At 44.9% G+C, this 26955-nt stretch overlaps 1 protein-coding gene across 1 annotated transcript in view; it reads left to right on the forward strand.

The window, feature by feature from the left end:
• Positions 1–26955, forward strand: part of FSTL5 (follistatin like 5) — a 608027-nt gene that overhangs the window by 415737 nt on the left and 165335 nt on the right. Inside the window, exon 7 of the mRNA XM_060246574.1 lies at positions 13342–13508. Within this exon, the coding sequence (XP_060102557.1) occupies positions 13342–13508 (167 nt within the window). The remainder of the gene's footprint in view (positions 1–13341; positions 13509–26955) is intronic.

A 26955-nucleotide genomic window follows, 5' to 3' on the forward strand; every position in this document is an offset into this window, starting at 1 on the left:
CCATGCTATCTCTCAACTCTAGCAGCATCTCATTTCTCAGAATCCTTGTTTTCAGGGATGCAAGGAGTCAGACCTATCAGTGCTTCATTTGCATGTACCGACTGTTGTACTAGGATTCTGGCTGCATTTTTTTCATGTACCATAGGGAGAGGTGGAAGAGACTTCTAAATTTTAGATACAGATGCAGCTTTCTCCTTAGTCTCAGGATGCCAGCAATGCTTCCATCCTGATGGAAGGTGTGCTTGTATTTAGCTCTCCTGCACCACTTCTTCATATTAATCTAATTCAGATGTGGATTGCCAAAAGTCTGCATTGCCAGGTCCTAGGCTTTCATTGCCAGGGGGACAGAGCTTTCTAGGAGTGGAGGGGTCTGATATGATGATATCACTTCCGTGTTACATTATTACATTGGGGATGTTGTGCTGGGTCATGGCTGTGGGCAGGAGCCCGTGAAATTGGGAGATTCCCTGCTCCCACCTGGGGGACTGGCAACCCTACCGATGAGAGCACTTGCAGTTCTTCCTGACAAACTGACACCACTGATTTATGCAGGCTGTAGTCCATTAACTATAAGATAAATTCATAACATATCTATTTCAGCATTTAAACCTCTGTCTTCTCCCCAGTGGGCATCCAAAATAACCAGCAATTTTTTTAAAAAAAGTGGGGGGAGTATGTCAAATCCTGGGCTTTAACCAGACCTACTGAGCTGGGCTGAATAGCTATTTGTGTGTCAAGAAATCTGAAAAGCTGAAAACCAATTGATACTAAGTGGAGATTTGCTTTCCTGCATTTATAAAGAGAGGCATTTTCAAAAAGTAGTACAGAATTATCATGAAAAAAAATCAAAATTTGTCAAGCTGATTTCCATCCCGTAGATTTTGCTCCCTTTTGACAGGAATTTTACTTTAAAATTTTACTGTAAAATGGTTTAAAAATGTATTTTTAAACATCGTTGTTATATTTTTGTTCATTTAACTCTTTTGATTTATATTGGGTTAAACTGATTGCTGAAAATTAAGTTTCATTTGTTCTGTTCCATATGTGTTTAAAAATCTGTTAAGTTTTGCTTTAACAGAATCTGTATAAAATGGGAGATGAAAGTGAAACTGGCATTATTCTCAACTGAAGGAGTAATAAAGGGAAATAAAAATCATATGCAATAACACTGTACCTTTATCACAAGTATATAAAATGACACTAAAACCATGTAAGAGCAAAAGGTAAAAATTATCCCATCACAGCACTCTGTGTTTTTATTTCAGAGTTTTATGGCCTTCCCATTAAGCGTTTGAAACTTGTTGTAGATTATGTACAAAGGACCATTCTGTGTGGTTTGAGGAGGTGATTGCTTTTAAATTACATTCTAAATAGGCAAACAAAATGAATACAGACTTAATGCAGTCTTAATTCTGTCTAGCAAGCTCCAGTCTGGATAATGTTCGTTAGTTCAGGCGCAAAGGGGTGATTTGTGGTGCAATGAATAAATAAATGAAACTTGTTTGAGAAAGCTCAAAATGAAGTTAATTAAGAAAGTATATTTGCCATTACATATTGTGTGGAATATGTTATTGTTATAATATTTTTATCAACTGAAATGTGCTACACATAGAATGAATATTCACTTCTCTTGTTTTTGCCCCGTTATTTACTTTGAATTCTTAAGGAAAAACTTGCATGATATCACACTATTTTCTCCTCCATTATCATTTTTGTGTAACTCAGGTATTAGAAAATGCAGACAAAGGTTTATTGAAAATTTATTAATGCTTTTGTGCATGGACTGCTTCATGTTCAATTATAAACCTTAAAGCTTTTAGCAAGGTGTCCAAGACTGATTTGTGTGATAAATACGCATCAAACTGGAGATAAGAATTTGAGCACCTAAACTAGGACTTTCCTGCCATTCTTTGTTCAAGATGGTGGTTGAGATTTTCTGATCCCTAAACTTGGACAGTGATGTTGACAGGCAATATGATTCTTAGCTTCTATATGACCAGGATAGTATTCACTGTTGGGAGACTGATTTTTGGCAGTAGCCTGATGGCCGATGTACTACTGGGTCCAAAATATTTATTCTAACTGGAGGTTTATGTGGTGATTCTAAACGGTAGGTCCGGCACTTCCCAGCCAAGCTGGCATCGCCGGCGTTCAGGCTGGGGGCTGTCTTTGCCTCCTCGGAAGGAGGGAGCAACAGACCGCTTGGTCCCGGCACATCCGGGTCTATTGCTGGGCGAGGCGTCGGGGCTAGATAAGCCCCGGCCCCGCCCAGAGCTCTGACAGTCTGGTTTGGCTCTCTGAGTGAGAGCCACGTGTGAGAGTCGCTTAGGCTTGGGCCTTGGAGCGGCGAGGGACGGTTCCTGTTGGCCTAGCTGGAGCGCTAGCCGAGCGGAGCTGGTGGCGGCGGCAGCGTGAGCGGCCGGTGCTAGTGGAGCATCGGCTTCACTTCCTCGTCGGATGGTGTCTGGAGCATTTTTCAAGTGGCTCGGGCGGTGGCGGCAGCGCGAGCGGCCGGTGCTGGGGGATCGTCGGCTTGGCCTACTCGTCGGGTGGGGTTTGGTACCAAGAAGGGGGCCGGTAGAGCGGGTGGTGGCCATTTCTGGGGGGATCATTTTCGCTAGGCAGCAATAGTGGCAGCGGGGCATGGCCCAAGGCGCATGCGGCGGCCGTTTTAAAGAAGAGTCTGGGCGCCAAAGTGCAGCAGGGTGTGCTTTCCACACGGTGCGCGCGGTGGCCATTTTAACGCGTTCGCTTCACTTGGTGCGTGCGAGGGGCCATTTTGTTATAGCGCAGCGAGGGGCTGGTAGGGGTCGTTGCGCGCGGCCAGCGGCGCACGCGGTGGACTTTTTATTTCTTATTAATGCTAGGAGTGGGGCCTCGGCGCAGTGGTGAGTAGCTGCCTGGTAAACCAGAAGGCCTAGGTTCATTCCCCGATATCTCCAGTTAAACAGAGCAGGCTGTATGCACTGGGAAGGATCTGCCTGAGAGCCTGGAGAGCCGCAGCCGGTCTGAGTAGACCATTTTTGATCTCACCTGGGTTCAGATGGACACACTCCCCCCCCCCCCCCCATATCCCATGTGGTGAGGACTGCATTTGCTTTGCAGTCGTCCATGAACCATAATTCAGATGGTTCATACCCCCGGTTATTGTGCCGGCTGGTATACATAGGGATTAAACTACTCAGGACCTTCTAGCTGGGCTCATATTCCACCCAAAAGTTGCAAGTGGGGAGCTGATCTTTCATTCGTCAGTGGGGAGCTGATCTTTCATTCGTCAGTCTGGCTGTTTACTAGCAGCTCAAGCCGTTTGTTCAAACAGCACAATTCAAAGTTCAGTACTTCATGCATGCAGGTTTTTATGCAGTGTAGTGAGATTCTTGCCCCACAGACTTATTTTTCTGTACACTGCTAGAGAGTCTTCAGTCAGTGGGTATAAACACGGTTTTAGAATGGTGTGATCATTTGGTGATTGTTAAGTCCATGTTTTACCCATTGCACACATGCAAAAGTCCTGCAAGGCAGAAGAGAATGAAGCTGTGCTGCTTTATCTACTGCACAGTTGTTTTGGCTGCTGTTCTAGTTGGATGGTGGTGTAATGGACGTTGGTTCACAATTATTGGGGAGGGATGGTGGCTCAGTGGTAGAGCATCTGCTTGGGAAGCAGAAGGTCCCAGGTTCAATCCCTGGCATCTCCAAAAAAGGGTCCAGGCAAATAGGTGTGAAAAGCCTCAGCTTGAGACCCTGGAGAGCCGCTGCCAGTCTGAGAAGACAATACTGACTTTGATGGATCAAAGATCTGATTCAGTATAAGGCAGCTTCATATGTTCATGTGTGTGTGTGTGGGGGGGGCTTTTCTCACACCTCACATGGTGCCTATTCTTGTTGCAGCTGACACCGGGGTTGTCCTGGTGTCCGGTTTGAGGACCCCCCCCCCGGGTCCAGGGGGAGGGGCTTGGAACGCAGGGTGGCCCGGAATACCCGCTGTGCAGGGGGGTTCTGGGCTGCCTTGGGGACTTGGGACCTGCTGAGTTCCGCCCCATAAGGGTCTGGCTTGGGTAGCTTTGGATTCCAGGCACTCGGTCTACAGACGGTCCCGGCGGTGACGCCCGCGAGTCCCACGGTGCCACCCCCCCCAGGGGATCCTGCCTTGTGGCGGGCAGCAGTTTGGACAAAGGCAAGGGGCATGGCCGAGTGGGCAAGGAGGTGAGTGGTTTCACCCTCCAAATCATTATGCCAGCATAACTTTTCACACTCCCATATGGCGACACCGTGTTGTCTCTGGTAGATCATTTAACGGCTGTTACACGTAACTAAATCCTTCATGGAGAGCATGTAGACATGTTCAGCCTACCTTGCAGGGAGCTCGAAAAGGAGAGCAAATATGAGCTCAATAAGAAGGAAAAGAGAAATTAAAGCGCATAAGGGTGGATAGGACGTGGGCAGATTGGTTGCCCGGCGTTTTAATTTATGTGGGTGTCATCGACAGGGCGCAGCCGGCTCGTGCGGCCGTGTTGTTTCAGTACAGGGATACTATTTACCGGGCGTAAACGGATTTCATTGGTGTGGCTGCAATACGATGAGGCCTTCCGCTTGAGGGCCGCCGTCAACCCGGGGTTACCATGGGACCATGTCAGCCAGCAGCGTTGGCTGCAGTTGATGTCCCCAGCAAAGCCTGATGCGGGGGTAGGGCAACATCAGCAGATTTCTGCAGGGGCCCGCCTCACGGAGGGCCAGCTGGTTCAGTCCCGGCTGTTGGGCTGGGAGTTCACTTCAAAGGGAGTGTGCCCCGAAAAGCTCTGCAAGTTCATACACGAGTGCCCACCTTGTAGCGGGCCTCACGCCCTTTCTGCGCGCAGTAGGTCAAGCTTGGCCTGGGGGTAGGCGCCCCGATGGCGGTGGCGCCGGTCAACAGAACCCTGAAATGGGGCTCCGTCCTATTCAGCTGAGGGCACTCAATAATTTATTGAGAGAGTACCCACATAAAGTGGATGAGCAATATTTGTGAAAGGGTTTCTTTTGGGTTTAGGACCCCTTATCAGGGGCCTGCCCTCCCCCCCCCTTTTGGCTTTTAACCTTGGGTCAGCAGTAGGTCTTGAGCTCTTAGTCAGGGCCAATACTACCAGGGAGTGTCAGGAGGGCGGGGTCCTAGGACCCATCGATATGCCGCCTGTACCCACATGGCGGGTATCTCCCTTGGAGGTAGTACTTAAGGAGGTGACTGGGGAGTATCGCCTCATTCATCACCTGTTCTACCTTGAGGGGCGCCGTCCCTTAGGATTGGTGTTCAGTACATTTCCTTTGACCAGGCGGTCAAAGTGGTGCGGGGTTGTGTGTTGGGGCCGACATGGCGATATGCGTCATCAAGTTTGCATTTCGTATCTTGCCAGTGCATCCCGAGGATATTGAGTTCCTGGGTTTTTTGCTTAGAGAGCGAATTCTATGTGGATCGCGCACTTCGATAAGGATCGCGCCCTTCTATATGGATCACGCCCTCCCGATGGGTTGCTCGGTATCCAGCGCAGCATTTAAGCGCTTCAGTTCCTTTGTGGAGTAGGGCGCTGCGGGACAGGACCGGGCTTAATGACACGGTGAATTACCTGGGCATTACCTTTTTGTCGGTCCTGCGGACACAGGGCAATGCGCCAGGCCGTTCCATTCCTTTCGGGACTTAGCCATCAAGCTGGGGGTTCCGTTGGCACATGAGGAGCCTGAACGGCCTAGTTCGGTGGTTACCTTTTTAGGCATTGGGAGGGATGCCCACAAACGGGCTTCTCGGCTGCCGGAAGCAAAAGTATCGGATCTTAAGGTCCAGTTGGTTGCCCTAAGGAAATAGCGTAAGGTCTTGCTGCTTGAATTGCAGTTGTGGTGGGTCACCTTAACTTTGCAGGGAAAGTGGGGGCGCCCCTTTTATGGCCTTTTCTTTGAGGCGTCTTGGTAATGCTATGAGTCAATTGCCCCTGGACACCTGGTAACTTGGGAAGATGAAGCTGGATGGGCCTATTCAACTGGCTTTAACGCATAGTACCAGGAGGGCTTAGGATAGAGCGGCTTCCCAATTCTGGGAGTTGGAATTGAATCGCTACGCTGCAGGATGGCTGGCCGATCTCGACGGCTTATACTAGGCAATTCTGTGTGTTTTAGAATGAGAGGGGTTTAGGGTTGAGCATTATGGAGGGCCGACTGGTGGTGTTGGCCTTTGTTAGCAAAGCCCTTGGGTTCGCTGAAAATACCCACTAGCAGAGGGGCGTACATCGGAGCGGCTTCCCAATTCTGGGCATTTGGGAGCACTGCGGGACTGCACGTTAGTGGGCCGGTTCCATGGCACAGGTTCTGCAGTTCCCCTTGTGGGGCCGCTCTGCTTCTTGCGGCCTTGTTGATGCCCCCCCCATTTTTTGGCACTACGTATTAGCGTGTTGGTTACGCAGGCTAAGATGCTGCGGGGCGGGCGCCCCAGGCCCGGGACATCGAAATAGGTTGGCCTGGGGCGGTTGGCATCTATTAAAAAAAAAAAAGACCCAGGTGCACCTGTTGGTCACCTAGGGGGTAGTTTGGGAGGGCGATGGTTTCATCGCCTGCTGGCCATTATCTGTTCTGACAATTTTCTGTTTTTTCTTCTGTTCTGACAATTTTCTGTTTTTCAGGTGCTGTGGCTAGTAATGAGTGGCGTTGTTCTCATCTGCGGGTGCAGCAAGGTGTTCTGGGCGGCCCTTCAAGCTAGGCGGTCTTCAATAGGCACCCAGCTGGGCATCAGTGATGTGGCAGTTGGGAAATGGCTTGGCCAGGGATTGGGCCATTGTAATACGGAGAGAGGAGGGCACCTCCTTCGCACATTTTGGTCATTTGCCTGGGCGGTTTCAGGGGAGCACCTATGGCCGTGCACCTAGTGTGCAGGTGGTCTGTAGGAACCGCAGATGGGCTATACGGCTCAATGTGGAGACTGCAGATCACGGGACAGCCTCACCAAAGCAATCTTTCCATGGGGGATTGACGCTTGCCCAGGTGAATGGCTTGGGGCCTGGCCGCTCAGCAACAACCCGAATCTGGCGGGCTTGTGCTGGGGGCAGGGTGGCTCACCCTTTGGACAAGGCGGGGTCAGGGGGTGACCCCAGGGCTTGTCCTTCTTGGTTGGCCTGGTATGGTCAGCTATATCGCCAGGCAGGAGTTGGAGGTGCCCCCTTTCCCTAGGGCTTAGAGCACGCTAGGCACAAGGCCAATAGGGCCCTGCAAAGCCATGGAGAATGGCTTGGGGGGATTTTCTAATTCATCTGGCCGTGCGGGTGAAGATGTCGACCTGTACAGGCTGGATGGGGTTCATCTTCAGAGTTGGGCAACCGGGCCTTTTTTAGGAGAGATATGGCAGGGTTTGCGGTCGGCTCTGGGCCGTCCGTTGGGGCGCTAATGCCTAAGCAGAGGCTTGGCATTGGCGGTGGCTGGAGGATGTTTTGGCCACAGGGTTTACAGGGGAGCACCTATGGCCTAGCACCAGTGGTGCGGTTGGCCTGTATGAACCGCAGATGGGCTACACGGCTCAGTGTGGGGAATGCAGATCACCGAGAGCCTCACCTGGGCGGATCTTTCCATGGGGGATTGATGCTAGCCCAGGTGGAGAATGGCTGGGGGCCTGGCCGCTCAGTTACAACCCGAATACGGCGGGTTTGTGCTGGGGGCAGGGTGGCTCGCCCTTTGGACAAGGCGGGGTCCGGGGGTGACCCCAGGGCTTGTCCTGGTTAGGTCTCATCCCTGCCAGTTTACAGGTTAATTAATTATTCAATAAAGCGGCCCGGTTTTAAACCCAACGTCTTGTGTCTGTCTCTTCCTTCCGACTGGGGGGGGCAAGGTCCGGCCCTTCCCAGCCAAGCCAGCATTGCCGGCGTTCAGGCTGGGGGCCGTCTTTGCCTCCTCGGAAGGAGGGAGCAACAGACCGCTTGGCCCCGGCACATCCGGGTCTATTGCTGGGCGAGGCGTCGGGGCTAGGTAAGCCCCGGCCCCGCCCAGAGCTCTGACAGTCTGGTTTGGCTCTCTGCCCACCCGCCCTCCCTTGGCAGTACAGGTTTTTAACCGGTCGCTTTTTAAGGGGCCAGGTAGGAATTTTTTCATCTTCACACAATTGGCCCATGTGAAGTTGTTTTTCGCCTACCTTGTACTGCCTTATAGTTATAGGTATTAATCGATGGAGTTTGTAATTTGGTCGCAGCTGGAGGATGTTTTGGCCACAGGGTTTACAGGGGAGCACCTATGGCCTAGCATCAGTGGTGCGGGTGGTCTGTATGAACCGCAGATGGGCTACACGGCTCAGTGTGGGGAATGCAGATCACCGAGAGCCTCACCTGGGCGGATCTTTCCATGGGGGATTGATGCTAGCCCAGGTGGAGAATGGCTGGGGGCCTGGCCGCTGAGTTACAACCCGAATACGGCGGGTTTGTGCTGGGGGCAGGGTGGCTCGCCCTTTGGACAAGGCGGGGTCCGGGGGTGACCCCAGGGCTTGTCCTGGTTAGGTCTCATCCCTGCCAGTTTACAGGTTAATTAATTATTCAATAAAGCGGCCCAGTTTTAAACCCAACATCTTGTGTCTGTCTCTTCCTTCCGACTGGGGGGGCAAATGAATTCTACAACAATAATAATACTTAAGTTCATCACACAGGTGTGTCTTGTTGATGCAAAAAGCAAACAACAACAAAAAAACATTGCGCCTTGGGCCTTGCAAAAATTGTGCTAAAATATCAGTTGTTTAATTTCACTGATGTGTGCTACTACAAAGCTGTTCTTTCAAGAGCAACTAAAATGTTTGTTTGTTGCTTTCTTCTGGCAGCACATTAAACAAATGTGCTACCTCTTTAATTGTACTAATTACAAAGTGCTCTCTTAATTTGCCTAAAAAGTGCCAGTTAAAGATCTGTACATTTATAGATAGATGTTCAATCTCAATTGAAAGATTAATGTTTGCCATACTTGAAGCTAATTTGTTATTTCAGCAGTAATGAAGTCACTCTAAGCTCTTCACGCAAAATGGGTTCAGGGTGGCTTATAGGGTTTAAAAGTCAGACAGGGTTTAAAATGCAGAAAATTAAAATTCCAAATTCATATTAAAACCACAGTAGAAGTCACCACTGAAAAACACAGAAATAGACACCTCCTGGTGGTTTCATAAGATGTTGAGCTCACTAGGCTGAGCTGACAGCAGGAGAGGTCAAAAGATGGAGATAGGTCTATTTTATTGGCCTTGTGAAATTGTAGTAAATCGTATAGGACTCTGATCTCATACAGGAGCTTGCTCCACCAGACTGGGGCCAGGGCCAAAAAAGCCCTAGCCCTAGTTGAGGCCAGTCAAACATCCTTCGAGCTGGAATAACCAGCAGATGTTGGTTGGTTGATCACAAAGCTCTGCGGGTGTAAGCCAAAACACCCTCAAAATGAGGTTGGGGAACTAGTCAGGTGGGCATCTGGCTCACTAGGGATCTTTTCCGAATGTATACAAGATACACGTCCAGAGAGTAATGCTTAAAATAATAGGAACTCTAATTTAGTAAAATCAATTATAATTTATTGAAAAGATATAGACTTCCATACAAGATAAAATGCTCATACAATCACACATACAGTCCTAGGATGGATGGATGGATAGATAGATAGATAGATAGATAGATAGATAGATAGATAGATAGATAGATAGATAGATAGATAGATAGATAGATAGATAGATAGATAGATAGATAGATAGATAGAGGAACATAGAGGTAGACACACAGGGTAATATTTACCTATCATAGTCTTCAAGGAAGGCTCCAATTGGCGACGAGTGAGGACGTGGGTGAGGGACCCGAAACTGATCAGGAATCAGGGATGGATCTATGCAGCGGAAGTTGGGATACTGATAGGAGCACACCTGTGGGTAGCTAGTCCACAGGTTATAAGGACTCTCTTGAGTCCTTAGGGAATGGGAGGTACAAGGGAGGAAAAAGGGGAGGCTCTGCAGTGACCATAAGGGCTGGACTACTGCAGTAGCCAATAGAAAGTTCATTGGTGGCACCAAATTGGGTGCTTGCTCTTGACCAATGGACTTGCCTGGATCCTGTGTGCCTGAGAGAACTTTCAGGTTGAAACGGACCCTGGGGCGGCTCCAAAGTGACAGTTGGGAAGAAGAATAGAGGTGACTACTGGGTGGGGGACACTTAAGATTAGATGGGCTTATCTAAAAAGGTGACAATAGAGAGTCAAATGTTGGCCTAGGTAACACCCGACTTAGACAAAGGACTTGGCTCTTGGCTGGAGATGGTCTTCCTCTTCTTCTGGGCACTAGTCTTTGTTTAGAGTTTCGTTGGACAAAGAGTGTGACTGTTGGATGATTATCCATTCTTTGGGTAGATGGGTTGCTTGTAGGCCAAAGGTGACATCTGGTGTGTACGTGAGCCTTCTGTTACGATGAAATGGAGTCAAGTCTGGCGGGAAGATGGCTGCGTGTGATGTTAGCCCTCCACGGTGGATTCTATGGTCAGCACTTCATAACCGTTCACCTGGATAGCTCCTTGGCGGCGCAGTCTCTTCCGCTTTATGACTGGCATACAGGACGACGGGAAGGCGTCAGTTATGCTAGTAGGCACTCTTGTACCGGTCTAGGGTGTCTATGTAACTTGTGGCTGCTTGTACCCATAAGTCCTTTATATCCCTGGATAGGTTTGCCCACACTCTCTGGTCAGACGTGTGTGAGTTCACTTCTCCAGGTGTCCTGGCAAACATGCTGGTGACTGCGATGTTTGGAAAGGGGGCTTTTCCTCACACGGGGTACCTATAGAAAGAGACAGTCCCTGAGATATGCAGGTCCCTGGCTGCATAGGGCTTTAACAGTTAATACAACAACCTTGAACTGGGTCCAATACTCTAAAAACACCCAAAGAAGCTGACAGAACACCAGCTGAATGTGAGCCTGCACAGGTGTCACTGTTAGCACACATACTGCCACATTCTGCACCTGCTGTATTTTCCAGGTCAAGTTCAAGGGCAGTCCTGCATAGAGTGAGTTAAAATAATCAAGTCTGGAAGTGACCATTGCATGGATCACTGTAGCAAGGTCTTGGGGAGTGAGATAGGGAACCAGTTGGTTGACCAGTCAAAGATGACAAAAGGCTGATCTTTCAACCAAGGTAACCTGGGCCTTCATAGAAAGGGAGGGATCCAGGATAACCCCTATACTCTTCACCCTCACTGCCAGTACCATAGGCACCCCATCAAGGGTTGTGAGCTGGATTCCTATTCCCAAATCCTCATGACCTGAGTACAGAACCTCCATCTTCAGTAGATTAAGTTTCAGTTGGCTCAATTTAAGCCAATGTACCATAGCTTGTAATGCCCTGGTTAACACTTCTGGGCCAGAGTCCTGTTGGCCATCCATCAACAGATAGAGCTGGATATCATCAGTATACTGATGACAACCCAGCCCATGACCTTCGGACCATCTGGGCAAGGGGACACATATAGATGTTAAGCAGCATCAGGTAGAGGATTGCCTGCTGCAGCTGGGGGTGCCACTGGGACAACTCTTCCCCTAATGCCACTCTTTGTCTCCAACCATAGAGGAAGGAGGAGAGCCATTGCAAGGCAGATCCCAGTATCCCAATGTCAGTGAGGAGGTGGGACAAGAAGTCATAGTCGACCATGTTGAACACTGACATTATATTGAGAAGCAGTAGCAGTACCATTCTGCCTCAATCCAGATGTCTCCAGAGGTAGTTTGTGAGGATGACCAGTATAGTCTATGTCCCATAGCCTAGGTGAAAGCTAGGACTGGAATGGGTCCAGGATAGCAGCTTCATTCAATAAAGCTTGGAGTTGATCTGCAACCACTCTTTCAACCACCTTGCTCAGGAACAGCGAGTTCATGAGGACTGATGGGTCCAATAATAGCTTTTTCAAGACTGGACACACCACTGCCTGCTTTAAATTAGCCAGGAAGGTAGATTGATACTATCTTCCGAGAGAGCCCCAACAATCTCCTGAAAGGCCTTAACCAATCAGGAATGGCATGAGTCCATTTATTTCAGCAAGGAGAAAACCCTATGCAATGAGAGAATTTACAGACCACAAGTTTCCAGAGTTTTCCTTTCCATTCTTATGCAGGAATTCCCTTCCATGGTTTGCTTTAGCCATCTTTTAGTGTTAACATCATTATTTGTACCTGCATGGTTATAGCTAACCATGGTAACTCTAGTTTGAATGGGTTTACAAAAGAGGATTACAGGTTAATTTTAACCACAGACAGCTTCAGTATTGGGACAGTAAGATATATGAACATGCATGTGGATAATTACTAATCTAAATCTGAGCCGCACACACATAGTTGGTAACCATGGGAGGATATTGAACCAAATGAAATTTACCTCAGATTTTCAAACCCAATCTGACCAAACCAGTTGTGGTTGTTGTTTTTTTTCTGACAACCCCTTTCTTTATTTTCAGTCTTTTATCTTTTTATTTCTATCCCTTACAATTGTGCGGGGCCATAGGCTATATGTCTATAATATTTTTCTCCTAAACTCACCTGTTTAGAAGCAATTTCCATTGAAATTAAGGGCCTTATTTTCAGTAAATGTATTCAGGAATGGTGTCAGTTAAGCATTTGATTCATTAAATGACAACGTTTACAAAGTAATAGCCAACAGAAAGCTCAATTTTGACAGTGTATTGTTAGTGCAAGAGTGTATTGTCTGCAGACCAAACTAGATATGACAATGGCAGGTGCATTTATTAGGCACAGGTCTGCAGAAGAGCTAGGTCCAGTTATTAACATCAAAAGGAACTGTGACTGAGGGGAGACTATTCAATTTCCCTGTAATCTACTCCTCTTTCCCTTCTAGCCTGGCTTCCATAATTGGAAGTGATCTGGGCTAGGAAAAAAGTGCTTGGGCCAACAGGTTGTGTGCAGGTCAGCTGGTAAGGTTTCTGTTTTCCTCACTCACACATCCCTTTTGAGGTTAGAAAATCTAATTGGCCCCAGGAGTTATCTAAGAGGGTACTGACTCCCGACAATATATTTATGCTAATTCAGAAGGTTGCTAGAATAATATTGGTAGAGTGATCAAATGCTGTCAGATATTCAGTGTGCTTTTGAAGCCAGTATGCCATATTCTTTTCTTTTGAAATAATTTCATGTTAAAAGCTTCTCTCCTTATGAAGCAATATTGTCAGTCTAATTGAAATGTCATGCTGACCTTTTATTTAAAACAGTTGTGTTTCCTGCCTTCATTTGAAAATTATATTTGCTTTTGATTTAAATTAAAAACCTGAAAGCTACCAAGATGTAGAAACACTGCCTACTAATTAGCATTAAATACAACCTATCTTTTACAGAAGTAATTCAGTTGAGTCTGCCAGAAGACCAGAAAGTAAGCATCACTGCAGCTACCGTGGGACAAAGTGCAGTTCTAAGCTGTGCCATTCAGGGGACCTTGAGACCTCCCATCATCTGGAAGCGGAACAATGTCATTCTGAACAACTTAGATTTGGAAGACATCAATGTGAGTGATAAAAGACTCTCAAGCTATGTTATAGACTCATTATATAAAACCTCTGCTATACAAACTTTCACAGTACCATCTGTCAAGCTGACAACATTCTTTTTTCCTTTATGACATAGGGGTAAGCGTCTTGTTTTGAACCAGAAAGATCACTTCTGTATGCAGATTTTACATAACAGTGTAAAATCCAAATTACAGTCCATTGGCAATGGGTCTGCTACACTTCTGTTGTAAACAAATGCATGAAGGATTAAGGGTTAGAAAAACAAAAAAAGGCAAGCAATTTCACCCCAGGGGAGAAGAGAGCAACTTTGCCCCTTGTGAACTGTCTCAGCAGCATTCCATTAGTTTGTTCTGCTTTTGTCTACAGGCTTCATGTTTTTAAGAGTAACTTCTTGGCTAATGAAGAAGCAGGCCAAATCCATTTCACATGGAAAATCATCCAACATTAAGTAATTCTTCCCTGAGTTATTGTTCTCTTATTTCTTTGTTGAATGACTGAATTAATAATTCTGGTGTCATTATTGACAGCTAATAAATAACACTTCCACCACCCCATGATCTTGCTAATCCCACTTACCAACAAGGGCTCCAGCATTTACAGTCAAGCCTTTGCAGGGGCAGGCGTTCCTGGTAAATAATGTTCTAGAGCAGGGGTGGCCAATAGTAGCTCTCCAGACGTTTTTTGCCTACAACTCCCATCAGCCCCAGCCAGCATGGCCATTGGCCAGCCCTGTTCTAGAGTGCTACCATATTGTTACTTTTCCATTTTTGTAATTCCATCAACTTGTCTTACATTATGTTTGCCCTTGTGGAACATATTCTTTCTTTCCCACTTACATTGTATGTTAGGAAAGGATTCTACACCTAGCCACAGTAGGTGGTATCTCTATAAACTATATAACAGTGACTCACTTGATTTTTCTATATTTATTTGCAAAAAAAAAAAAAAAAAAGAGGAGGGTTGGATCCACCCAGCCTTTTTACCAGGCCTGGTGCTTCTGAGTAGGCCAGAAGGCAGCAGCTAACCTACAGGGGCACCAGGTATCCCCTCCTCTCCCCAGCTTCTCCCTGCAGGCAGCTCAAGCAGCCTTCACGGGAGGCTGAGCTGGCTGTGCTGGGGAAGCTTGCAAACAAAAACAGCTGTTGGTGAGAGGCATCGCGGTGGAAAGGAAGCACCATGCCCACCTGGCATTATCTCTCTCGGCTCCTCCCTGCCTCTGCTCTGCCTCTTCCTGCCTGCCTTGGCTGCATAGGTGGCAGGAGGAGCCTCTTCTTGCTGCTGCTGCCACCGATAGAGGGAGGCAGGCTGATGGCAAGAGAGGAGCCACCTGGCCCTTCCTGACAGGGGCGGCAGGGTGGCGGTGGGTGCACTGCAGCGTGCCAACTGGGACATGCTGCTGCCATACTTGGATGAGGAGAGGAAGGGCATATGGTATGGGAAGACAGGGACAGGGGGGCACCATGCCTGGGGTAGCAACCTTGCACCAGCATCCTAGTGCTGACACTGCTTTTTATTAATTTCCCCCCTGCCACTTACTACCACTCCTATTGCACATGACTTTTTTATATATGTAGGACCCATGATCTCCAGCATAGCCTCCCCCCCCCCCTCTAAACTGAGTGCATTAACACAGGAAGCCCCACTGAGCAGCATCCTGGAGCTGCACTGGGTCTTGCCCTGCCCATTGCCCAGTTTAAGATTATAACAGTTATATTCTGCTTGGGTTGTAAACTGCTCCACTCAGTAGGGGAACAAAAGTAGAGGGAACATTGACTGGATCCTGTCTTCCTTTTTTCACTAGTAGAAAGTTGGTTGGATCCAACCCACAATGTTTTTATATTTTTTTAAAAAATTATGCTGTATTACATAAGTGTAAATCTCATTCTTTCTTTCTAAACTGAAGTGAATTAAAAGCTTTTAACAAGCAGTTATTAATTCATCAGAAGTAGATGAAACAATTTGGTGGGGGTTTTTTAGAACAGCTGTGTCTGAAAAGAAGTTAGGTACCATCCTTTTCCTGCTCAAATGAATGACAAAACTTGCAGTGCCACTAATGGGTCTGGGTCTCATCTCCTTTGGATAGAATTTACAGTGTACAAGATGCAAGTTTAGAAGTGTGCAAACAGAAAACAAAATAAAATGATATTGAAAAATCAGGAAGTGCATGAATATCATTTCAATGAAATATTGGGAATATTGTTATAGTTCCAGAAAGTTCTGGAAATATCAAAACAATATTCCCAATGTTTTTATTAGTAAAACCAATCATCTCTTTTCCAATTCTCTCACGCAAAATTAAAATTGTGGGCAGAAAGCTCATTGGCAGTTCATCAACCTTTTAAAATTTAAAGAGTCATTGTTTCCTAGGGGTAGACCTATAATCAAAACTCCAGTTCAGGTAGTGAATGCTGAAAAAATTGACCTAGTTTCTAGATTGCAGAGGCCAGATCTTCTTCACATTATTTCAAGTATACAGCCTTAGCGGTTTGACAGCACATCTGCCCTTTATATGGAACAGCTGTCCTTCCTATTGAAAATAATGAACCTTCATAGCAGAGGTGTCAAACATGTGGCCCGTGGGATGCATCATACCTCCAGAGGGCTCCTAGCAGGTTCATGAGCAACTCACTATCTTCTGCCTCCTTCTCCTTCTTGTGCTTCCTTCTGCATCACAACTTGCTTTGCCAGGCTTGCTGAACCACATAGGAGCTACAGAGCAAAAGCTCTCTTTTATTTGTTGGCTGAGGCTTCTTCCTTGGGGAGAAAGGGGTGAGGAGGGAGAGCTTGCTTTGCCAGGCTCTCTCAGCCGCATAGCAGAGCTACTGAGCCAAGTCTCTTTTCCTTCTATTGGCTGAGGCTCCTCCTCATCCCTTTGGGAAGGAGGGAAAGAGGGAGAGTTTCCTTTGACCAGTTCTCTCCATCACACAGGAGAGATACAAAGAAAGCACCTACAAAGAAAGTTTATTCAATGTTTGAGCTTTTTGTCTTGCCACACACACACACACACACACACGAGTGAGAGTGGGTGTGAGTTTTGTTGGCTCATTATGGTAGGGGTCTCCTAGGTACAACTGGATTTGCCTGCCCCTTTTCACTGTATTCATTTCATGATCCAGTCTTTCTCAGTAGGAAAGCAAGTTGAACTATTTAGATGAGTAATAACAAGCCAGTGAGGTGGATTAGGCTGAGAATGTGTCCAGACCAAGTTCACCCAGCACATTTAATTTGCAGACTGAGGTTTTTTTTAACTTAGGCTTCCCAGATAAGTAGGCTGATACTAACTATACATTGTTGTCTCTGTATTCTTGTACTGCCTTGTAAGAATTGTAGTTATTTCTCTGAGGAAGACTATAGTTTTATAGACAAACACATAGACCTCAGTCTGTGCCATGGTGCCTTCACATGTTCTTAACCAGTACATAAAGCAACTTATGTACAAAAGCTCTCAATGCCCAGCTATTTCATGTTTTCCCCTGGGTCTTAGGCTCAAAGCATTGGCCATGAGATTTCTGTAATGAATGCCAATAAATTAAAAGTAGGTTTGCAATGTAGAGATACACACCTAGACAACACCTGAACAGCATACTCAGAATCGCTACAGCACAGACATTGTCTACAGATTTTGATGCAGTAATTCAGAGCAAGAAGTGTCAGTTATCAGAGACTGTTAAATAAACAAAATATTGCAAGAGTGCTAATGTTTTAAGCATGTTAAATTTTAAGTTTTTTAAAAAAAATTAATTGTGGTTGTCTGTGTCATTTATAAGGTTTATATCTCAACAACCTGACGGTAAGTTTTCTGGCATGCATGGCCTGGCCTTACAAAGTCTCTTTTATGTCAGATCCAGCCCGCATAATAAATGAGTTTGATACCAGTGCTTTATAGTTTAAAGGGCATTTGTGTCACCAACCAGTTCTCCCTCCTCCTTAGCCTTCCTGCCTCCCTCTCAGGGTCCCCAATTCCAGCACTATCAGGAATGGGGAATAAGAGCAATATTGGATATTGCTGATCTGATAGTCAAAACATCAAGCATCTTATCAGGTCAGAAATATTTGTGCACCCCTAGTCAAGTTCACTTTACATACAGTAATTACATGTTTATATATTTCAGCTATTCGTTTGCCCCCCCAGTCGGAAGAACGAGACAACACAGTGTATGGGTATAAACAGGGCAACTTTATTGAACAAACAGCTGGGGCAACCTAACAACTACCCGGGCAGGCGAAGGGAAATCCAAAACCCTTCCCTGCCCGGGGATGGGCGGGACACCCCGCCCCCAGCAGCAGCCCGGTGAAACTAGCTGCTGCCAGGCCGGCAACGGTCGGGGGTCCCCTCCAAGTGGCGCTGCCACCCTCCCAGGGCCGACACGCAAAGGAGGGACCCTTGTAGCGGGAAGGGCCGCAGAGGGCCGTTGAACCCAGCTGCCGTCCGTCCCCCGCTACCTCCCTTAACCGGGGAAAACCGTGGGTGCCCACCAAACAAACCTGACTTCCAGTACCGCCCCCTAAAGTTACCTAACATAAACCCAACCCCGAAGCAGTAGTACAAGGTAGGCGAAAAACATCCCAGCTCAGGCCAATCAGCCGGGATGAAAAAATTCCTACCTGGCCCCGATAAACGGCGACCGGAGAAGCCTGTACTATTGCAGGGCGGGAGGGTGGGCCGAAAACGGCCAGCCAAAGTGCGTGGCCGCGGGCGTGGTCTGGCCTATAAGGCCCCCAACAACCACGCCCCAACATCCCCGGATGAAGGGGCCGTCTTGCCTCGCTCCATCCGGGGAGGCAAACTCGGCCCCCGCCCTAAAGCCGGCGCGGGCGGGAAGGGGCCGGATTACATTTATGGGTGGATTTCTTCATCCAGTGTGCTCTGATGAGCTAAGGGAGAGCACTAATGGATTTTAATGTTTGTAGCACAGAACAAAGTGCTTGTAGTTGATCAGAACTAATCAAATGGAAGTGATCTTGTGTAAACCCTCTTGGTGTTATACTATAGAGAATCATAGACCATCTAGTACAACCCCCTGCTCCATGCAGGATCAGCCTAAAGCATCTCTGACAAATAATAATACAGCTGCATTTTAAAGACCACCAATGAAGGGGAGCTCACCACCTTCCTAGACATCTGGTTCCACCTCTGAACTACTCTGACTGTAATTTTTAACCGGAATATCCAGCCCTTCAAACTATCAGGGTAGCTGGGTTGACTTTGGTTATATGGTGATAAACTTTGTTGCTACCTTGTAATAAATGAAATAGCCTAGTGATTTTTTGACTACTATTAAAGCTTCTGGCTTTAAATTCTAGCACACATAATTGGGAATAATAATGATTTCCCCCTCAAAAATAGAAATTAAGGCCCTAAAGAGAAGCAGAGTAATTTGATGGTCCCACTGAGGAGAACTGTGCTTCTAAATTGCACTCTGAAACATGACCAAAATGCTGAAAGATACAGAACTTCAAATAAACACATTCTGAGAAAATGTGGAATGCTGTGATTTATGTATCTTTAAATACCTATTCATTTGTTGTACTTACTGAGGCAATTTCAGCATTCACAAAGCCACAGCATTGGTACAATTTCTTCTGTCTCCAGAGGTGATAGTCTTTGTTCTCACCTCTGGTTACATTATGAACTATGGTGTATTTATTTAGCAGAAAGAGTGGACTTTAAATCATAGTATACTGAACAAAAATAAAACAGGTTCACCAGCAGATTCAAGTACAAAATGTCAAAGATACAATACTTTTAGAAATAATCTCATGATAAATGACCAGGCAAGATTGAGAAATATGACCTGCTGCTAACAAAAGACTATGGGTATTCTGTTAAAATTATTCAATCTAATTAGAATTATTAATTTCCAGCTTTAAGACATACACAGTGATTTTTGGAGGGGGTTTTTGGGGATAGAGGTTAATACGGTAATACCAGTATCAAGCATTTGTGATAAATTAAAATAACTAGAGATCGGTTATTTGCTCTGATAAAGTTTTCCACTACAAAAGTGAGCTAAGACCTGAATGTTTGTCATGTACATTTGTCCCTTCAGAGGACCCTTTATGGGTTGAAAGACTCTTGTAAAGGACACATCTTAAATGAACATTCCTTGTTTAGTCCCATCTCCCATAAATCTTTTCCTTGTTGTGTTCAATAACCTTGATTTAAAAAAAAAAATTACGAAAGCAGGGGAGAGTCTTCATAAAAAAGTTACGAAAGCAGGGGCAGTCTTCACAGTGGAGGACAGTAAGCAGGGGGATGCTGCAGGTCTCGGTACTGGGTCCCATGCTCTTTAACTTGTTCATAAATGATTTAGAGTTGGGAGTGAGCAGTGAAGTGGCCAAGTTTGTGGATGGCACTAAATTGTTCAGGGTGGTGAGAACTAGAGAGGATTGAGAGGCACTCCAAAGGGATCTGTTGAGGCTGGGTGAGTGGACGTCAACGTGGCAGACGCGGTTCAATGTGGCCAAGTGCAAAGTAATGCACATTGGGGCCAAGAATCCCAGCTACAAATACAAGTTGATGGGGTGTGAACTGGCAGAGACTGACCAAGAGAGAGATCTTGAGGTCGTGGTAGATAACTGACTGAAAATGTCAAGACAGTGTGCGTTTGCAATAAAAAAAGGCCAACGCCATGCTGGGAATTATTAGGAAGGAAATTGAAAACAAATCAGCCAGTATCATAATGCCCCGGTATAAATCGATGGTGCGGTCTCATTTGGAGTACTGTGTGCAGTTCTGGTCACCGCACCTCAAAAAGGATATTATAGCATTGGAGAAAGTCCAGAAAAGGGCAACTAGAATGATTAAAGGGCTGGAACACTTTCTCTATGAAGAAAGGTTGAAACGCTTGGGACTCTTTAGCTTGGAGAAACGTCGACTGCGGGGTGACATGGTAGAGGTTTACAAGATAATGCATGGGATGGAGAAAGTAGAGAAAGAAGTACTTTTCTCCCTTTCTCACAATACAAGAACTCGTGGGCATTCGATGAAATTGCTGAGCAGACAGGTTAAAACGGATAAAAGGAAGTACTTCTTCACCCAAAGGGTGATTAACATGTGGAATTCACTGCCACAGGAGGTGGTGGTGGCCACAAGCATAGCCACCTTCAAGAGGGGTTTAGATAAAAATATAAATATATATATAATTTTTTGCCACTGTGTGACACAGAGTGTTGGACTGGATGGGCCATTGGCCTGATCTAACATGGCTTCTCTTATGTTCTTATGAGAGGGTAACTCAAGGAACACCATCACAATTTACATGGGGCATTAAATAGTGCCAAGCACTAACAGGTCAGTAAATAAACATTGTTTTCGCTTCCTTCATAGGTGTAGTTGTTGGGACGGGATGGGAAAGTGTGTTGTGGTAGACAGATCTTTATTAATCCCAAAAGTTACATGCACTACCATTGTGAGGACAGTGCACTGGGTTCTGTTGAGTTATTCTACCAAAAATATTCCACCAAAAAAAAGTACCCTTTCCTGGCACCCCCAACCATCACAATGTGGTCCTTTTTTATATTGTGTTCTTCTCTTAAACATCAGCCAAGTACATCACCCTAAGTGGTGTAATCCAAATGCAAAGCTGGAACAGATCAGAGTTCTGGGCAGTTGTTGCGTAAGTCTGGAGATCTTTTCTTCGGTTTGCAAATGAGAAAAGCATATTGACATAACTATACCACCGACATGATTGCATTAAGATTCTGGTGAAAATATTTACTGATGCTGATGTATATATTGATAAAACACCACAAAAAATAGTTGATCAAATGTATAATGTGTATGCAGTACATGGTGTTTTAACAGTGTTTAGTAGTGTGTGTACAACAAGAAAACACTACACAATGAAATAAAAGCTGCTAACTTAATTCCAGAATTAATTTTAGAAATTCGCTGGGTTAAATTAAAATTTAGGAAAAGTGGCACACAGTCTAAATAAAGTTAAATTAAATTACAATTTTAAAAATGTAGAAGGCCTGTTAACTCTCATGGATTCTCCATGTGACTATATTGACTTTGGCAGAGAGTTTTCAAGAGTTATTGAGAGCTTCTGGAAGCTCCTGTAGCTCCCTTTTATATTGAATAAATTATCTTTGAGGTATCTAAGAAATTTGCTTGACACCTTTTTACACCAATGTCTGCCATGAAGAATTACTGATGGTTACTTTCACTTGACAACAATATAGAAAGGGTCCAAAACTGAGAGAACTCAGATTTTAATTTCCCCTATCACATTGCGTTTTTAGAGGTAGTTCTTAGGTATCCAATGCATTTATAAAGTCCAGTATTATGAATTCCTATGTCACAGAGCTTGCAACAAAACTACAAAAATTCTTACCTGGTGTTGATATCAATTTTCAAAGGCTCAGGTTCGTGTGAACCTCGATATGTGGTAACCAAACAAGTAATTACAGTATGAAAATGTCTCAGCTCTAACTTTCTGAATTCACTATAGGTTTCTTCGAGATTGTCTGGAAATGAGCTTGCCGTATGTTTCTGGAAATTATGGAACAAAGTAATATTCATGTGGGGAACATTGTTCCAGATGTTTGCATATCTGTTAGATTTACTTTCTAGGTGCCTGTGCATTGGCTTGAACTTGAACTCATTTTCTGTGAACTGTAAATAAGGTTACCAATCCCCAGCTGGGGGCAGGAAATCTGCTGGTTTGGAAGCTCTCCCCCTGCTTCAGGGTTATCAGAAAGTGGGAGGAATTTGAATGTACTCTGGACACTCCATTTTACCCTATGGAGATGTCCCCATAGAGTATTATGGAGAATCGCTCCATGAGTATCTGGGGCTCTGGAGAGGCTGTTCTTTTGTGGTAGGAGTATCTAATTTTCAGCATAGCATCAGTGCCTCTCCTAAAAGAAAACCCCAAGTTTTTTTTAAAAAGAAACTTGGAACAGGGGTTCAATTCTATGAGCCCCAAAAGGTGTCCCCATCCTCCATTATTTCCAATGAAGGGAAGGTTTAAAAGGAGAGCAGTTCCTTTAAATGTGATAGTCAGAACTCCCTTCTGAGTTCAATTGTGCTTGTCACAACCTTGATCCTAGTTCCATTCCCAAAGTCTCCTGGCTTTGCCCCCAAAGTCCCTAGATATTTCCTGAGTCAGATCTAGCAACCCTAACTGTAAGATATATTTGATCAGCAAAACAGCTTTAATCCAACAAGTTTATAAAGTTTCCTTGCTCTATAGAAAAAACAGACACAGGCAAGTTTACTTCTTACCTTTCATATCTTTTATTTATTTTATTATATTTATATCCTGCCTTTCCCACAGAGCAGGCTCAGGGCAGCTTATATCTTCCTAATGATCATAGTGGTGCAGTATGTTTTACAAGATTTGTAAATGCAGAAGTCAAAAATAATTGTCCTCACAAACTAAGAAAAGAAACACCTCATAAAGGTCCATTCTGTTCTCTGCAGTTGAATTTTGTCCCACATGAAAATATCAGCATCTTATACTAGGGAAGCCATACAGAAACATCTAATTCTACCCTGGACCTCAAAAAAAAAAAAAAAACCCACCTCTAACTCTTGTGCACAGAAACACTCCATCTGTGTACACCTTACACTATTGTACAGGCTGGATTGGGAGTTGACTGAGATGCTGTGCACCCAAATGACATCCCCCTCAAGTGATCTGCCTCAGATAAAACTGAACTGTTGGCTATCAGGAGCAGCAGATATATTTTTCTCCATCAGTTAATGGTACTGTAAGATGTGGTGTTTTACTTTTCCCCATAGAGGTTAATGGTAGGCATTCACTTATATGGGGGAAAGTATAAAAATATACTCAGTGACATCATTAGAGTAGAGGCTATACCTACCCTATGCTCTAATAAATCCATTTTACTGGAGCTAGTAGGCTTTACCTCTCCCTTATTTGATTATGATCTGTTTGCTGTGACACAGAACTGAATTGGAGGCACTGAGATCAGGCCCCCACTTTTCTTTAGTGGCCCATACAGTTCAGCATAGTTTTGTCCCTTTCACCAGCATAGCACAGTCTTTGATTCCATTTCTTGGTGATTCACAAGAATGACAAAAAAAATGAAAGGATTGGGGTGCATATGGCCATCCTAATTGCCTCAATTTATCTATCCCTTCTTGATAGGGTTGCCAATCCCCAAGTGGGGGCAGGGGATCCCCCGGTTTGAGGCCCTCCCCTTGTTTCAGGGTCGTCAGAAAGCAGGGGGAGGGGAGGGAAATGTCTGCTGGGAACTCTGTTATTCCCTATGGAGATTTATTCCCATAGAAAATCATGGAGAATTGATCTGCCAGTATCTGGGGCTCTGGGGGGGCTGATTTTTGGGGTAGAGGCACCAAATTTTCAGTATAGCATCTAGTGCCTCTCCCCAAAATACCTACCAAGTTTCAAAAAGATTGGACCAGGGTGTCCAATTCTATGAGCCCCCAAAAAAGTTGCCCCTATCCTTCATTATTTCCTATGGAAGGAATTGAAAAGGTGTGCCGTCCCTTTAAATGTGATGGCCAGAACTCCCTTTGGAGTTCAATTATGCTTGTCACAGCCTTGATCTTGGTTCCACCCCAAGGTCTCCTGGCTCCACCCCCAAAGTCTCCTGGTTCCACCCCCAAAGTCTCCTGGCTCCACCCCCAAAGTCCCCGGATATTTCTTGAATTGGACTTGGCAACCCTACTTCTCGAACTCTTGGGCATCCTGATATTGTAACATGAAGCAAAGTTCTGAAGACAAGCTCTAGACTGCTGATATGACAAAACTTTCCCTACAAGGTGCAGAGTTTCCTAAACATATTTCTAAGAAGACAGTTTAGGATTCTGAAATGCCAGCCTTTCTTTCATCTGTCTCCCCACTTTGTTTTTTTCCAGTTAAAAATAGCTTCTGATACTGTAGGCAATTACAAAGCTAATTTTGTCCTTTTTTTAGGCAAAGAAAAAGCAGCCTCCTGATTCTGTACTGCACACTTGTTGATCATCTTCTACACAATTATGCCTTAGTTTGATGGCTGTTTCCTTTGTTCTGTTTTTTTTTTTCTCTGAAGTCAATCGTGATTGACTGTTCTTGCTTCAGTAGAAATGTGTGGCATTCAAGAAAAAAGGAAACTAGGGAACCCATCAAGGGCTGTTTCTTCCTTTCAGAAAGATAGTTTGTATTCCCAAGGTTGCACTTGGCCTACAGTATTCTTTGGAGAAACTGTTCAGTATTTATTTGCATCACCATGACTGCATTCTACAGCACCTCATTTGTGCTGGCCAGCTTCTTTGGGGTACATTACTTTGATTTCTATATGAGGCTTTAATTCAAGAAAACTTGCAGGTTTCAAAACAATCTCCAGTTACTATAAATGCCTGATTTGTTTTTAGTACTTTCAGTTTCACTTTCCAGTGGCCAAGAACTTTGTATATTCCTGGATGACAGGGGGCTGTTTGCACTTGGTTTTTCATTACTGAGTCACACAGTGCTGGGGTGCTGAATGTGTGGATTTATTTCTCTGCAAAACATTAGCCCTGTATATAGGACTCATTCATACACTGACTGAAAGCACAGGAACGGAAAGCAGGCAAAATCACACTAACCCCACATCTCGACTCTGTATGATTGTCAGGTCATGCATAATGGTGCCTGAGTTCAGAGGAAGTGTCCATTCATACGCCTCATGCCTATCATCAGCAATGTTCAGGAAGTAGCATGGGGAAGCACTAAACAGACAACTCAACAATTGTGGGGGCGTTCAGCCTCTATTGGTCATTTTTCCTCTAGAAGTTGACAGAGATATTTTGAGAGCTATGGTGTTTGAAGTTGGATGACGATGATGATTTCTTTGTTTGAATCCAAGGACTGCTATGTAATTGGCTATGCAATTCACAGTCACATGTGATGCATTCATTCTGATGGCCACACACTGGTAGTTCTTTGCATAAAAGGTAACTCAGCAGTCAGATTATCTCTGGGGATTCCATTTAAGGAGATGTTGCAAGGACTTTCATTCACTTTCCTCCAGTTTCAGATCTATATGCAGTTTCTCTTCGGAAGTACCTATATTAAGAAACCCACTACACATTATTTTAAAACATAGTCTTTCACTGTTTAATCTTACTACTGTAGTAATGTGTGGTTTGCATTGATCGATGTAAGTCTTAAGACTCTCCTGCTGAAACCCAAAGGTTTTGTTTCTACCCTGTGTGCACAGCCATTTCATGAGCAGTGCAACAATTTAGAGCAAGATGTGCAGTTACGCTGTTTGCGGGAGTGAGTTACAGAGCACTGTCCAGGATCCAACACTTGGTAAATGGTTCACAGCTTCTGTGCAGTCTTAAACTGCTGCTAGAGGTCAGTCACACAAATGTTTCATCCTACCACCCAAGCATTAATTCAGCACTGAGTCAGGAAGAATATTGCACCAATAAAATCACCAGCACCAGTCCCTGCAAGACTGACATGTGGCAAATTACTTATCTAGATCAATCTGTTTCATTTGTGAGCTATGACAAGATTACAGCTCAAAATGGTATGTCTGCCATTCTTTACAGGAAACATCACTTAACATTTCTCTAAATTAAACTGTTCACTGGTCTATCTACCCATGCTGCTAATACTGTATTTCCCAGTTACTCTGAACTTTATTGATGATCTCCTTCAGCCCTGATGATTTCTCTTCTTTTATTCCAAGTTCCACAGCATATGTAAATTTTATCAGCTTCCTGTTCATTCTTCCTTAGTTGTCATTTTATGCTGAGTAAAAATCCATCTAAATACCACAGCACTCATTTCTCATCTTTGCATTCAGAATGGCTTCCATTCATAAGCAGAGTTTGATTTTAGAGCCATATCAGTCCCATATATATTCAAATTGCTTCCTGCTCACCAGGTTCGTACTTTATTGCTCTCTTGCAATGTATTGTAATCTATGAGGAAAAGGTAGCCCATGTTTATTGTAAATGTTTAACTTTCTGATTTTTCCATATGACTTTTAAATATTTGAAATGCAATTTTAATTTGTTTACATATGTTACTTGTTTGCCATAGGAAAATGAGCTTGTAACCCCCTGCCACTTTGTTATTACATCACAAATGACCTCATGCAACAACAACAAAAATCAAGAAATAAGAATTGAAATACAACATGACTTTATAACTTTGTTGTTGTTCAGTCGCACAGCCAAGTCTGACTCTTTGTGACCCCATGGACAAAGTCACGCCAGGCCCTCCTGTCTTCCACCATCCTTCGAAGTCTGCTCAAATTCTTGTTGGTTACATCAGTAACACTGTCTAGACATCTCATCATTTGCCATCCCCTTCTTCTTTTGCCTTCCGTCCTACCTAGCATTAGGATCTTCTCCAGGGAGTGCTCCCTTCTCATTTGGTGGCCAAAGTATTTGAGCTTCTGCTTCAGCATCTGACGTTCCAGTGAACAGTTTGGGTTGATTTCCCTTAGGACTGACTGATTTGATCTTCT

The sequence above is a fragment of the Heteronotia binoei genome, chromosome 9, assembly GCF_032191835.1.
Source record: "Heteronotia binoei isolate CCM8104 ecotype False Entrance Well chromosome 9, APGP_CSIRO_Hbin_v1, whole genome shotgun sequence".
In the NCBI taxonomy this organism is placed as follows: domain Eukaryota; kingdom Metazoa; phylum Chordata; class Lepidosauria; order Squamata; family Gekkonidae; genus Heteronotia; species Heteronotia binoei.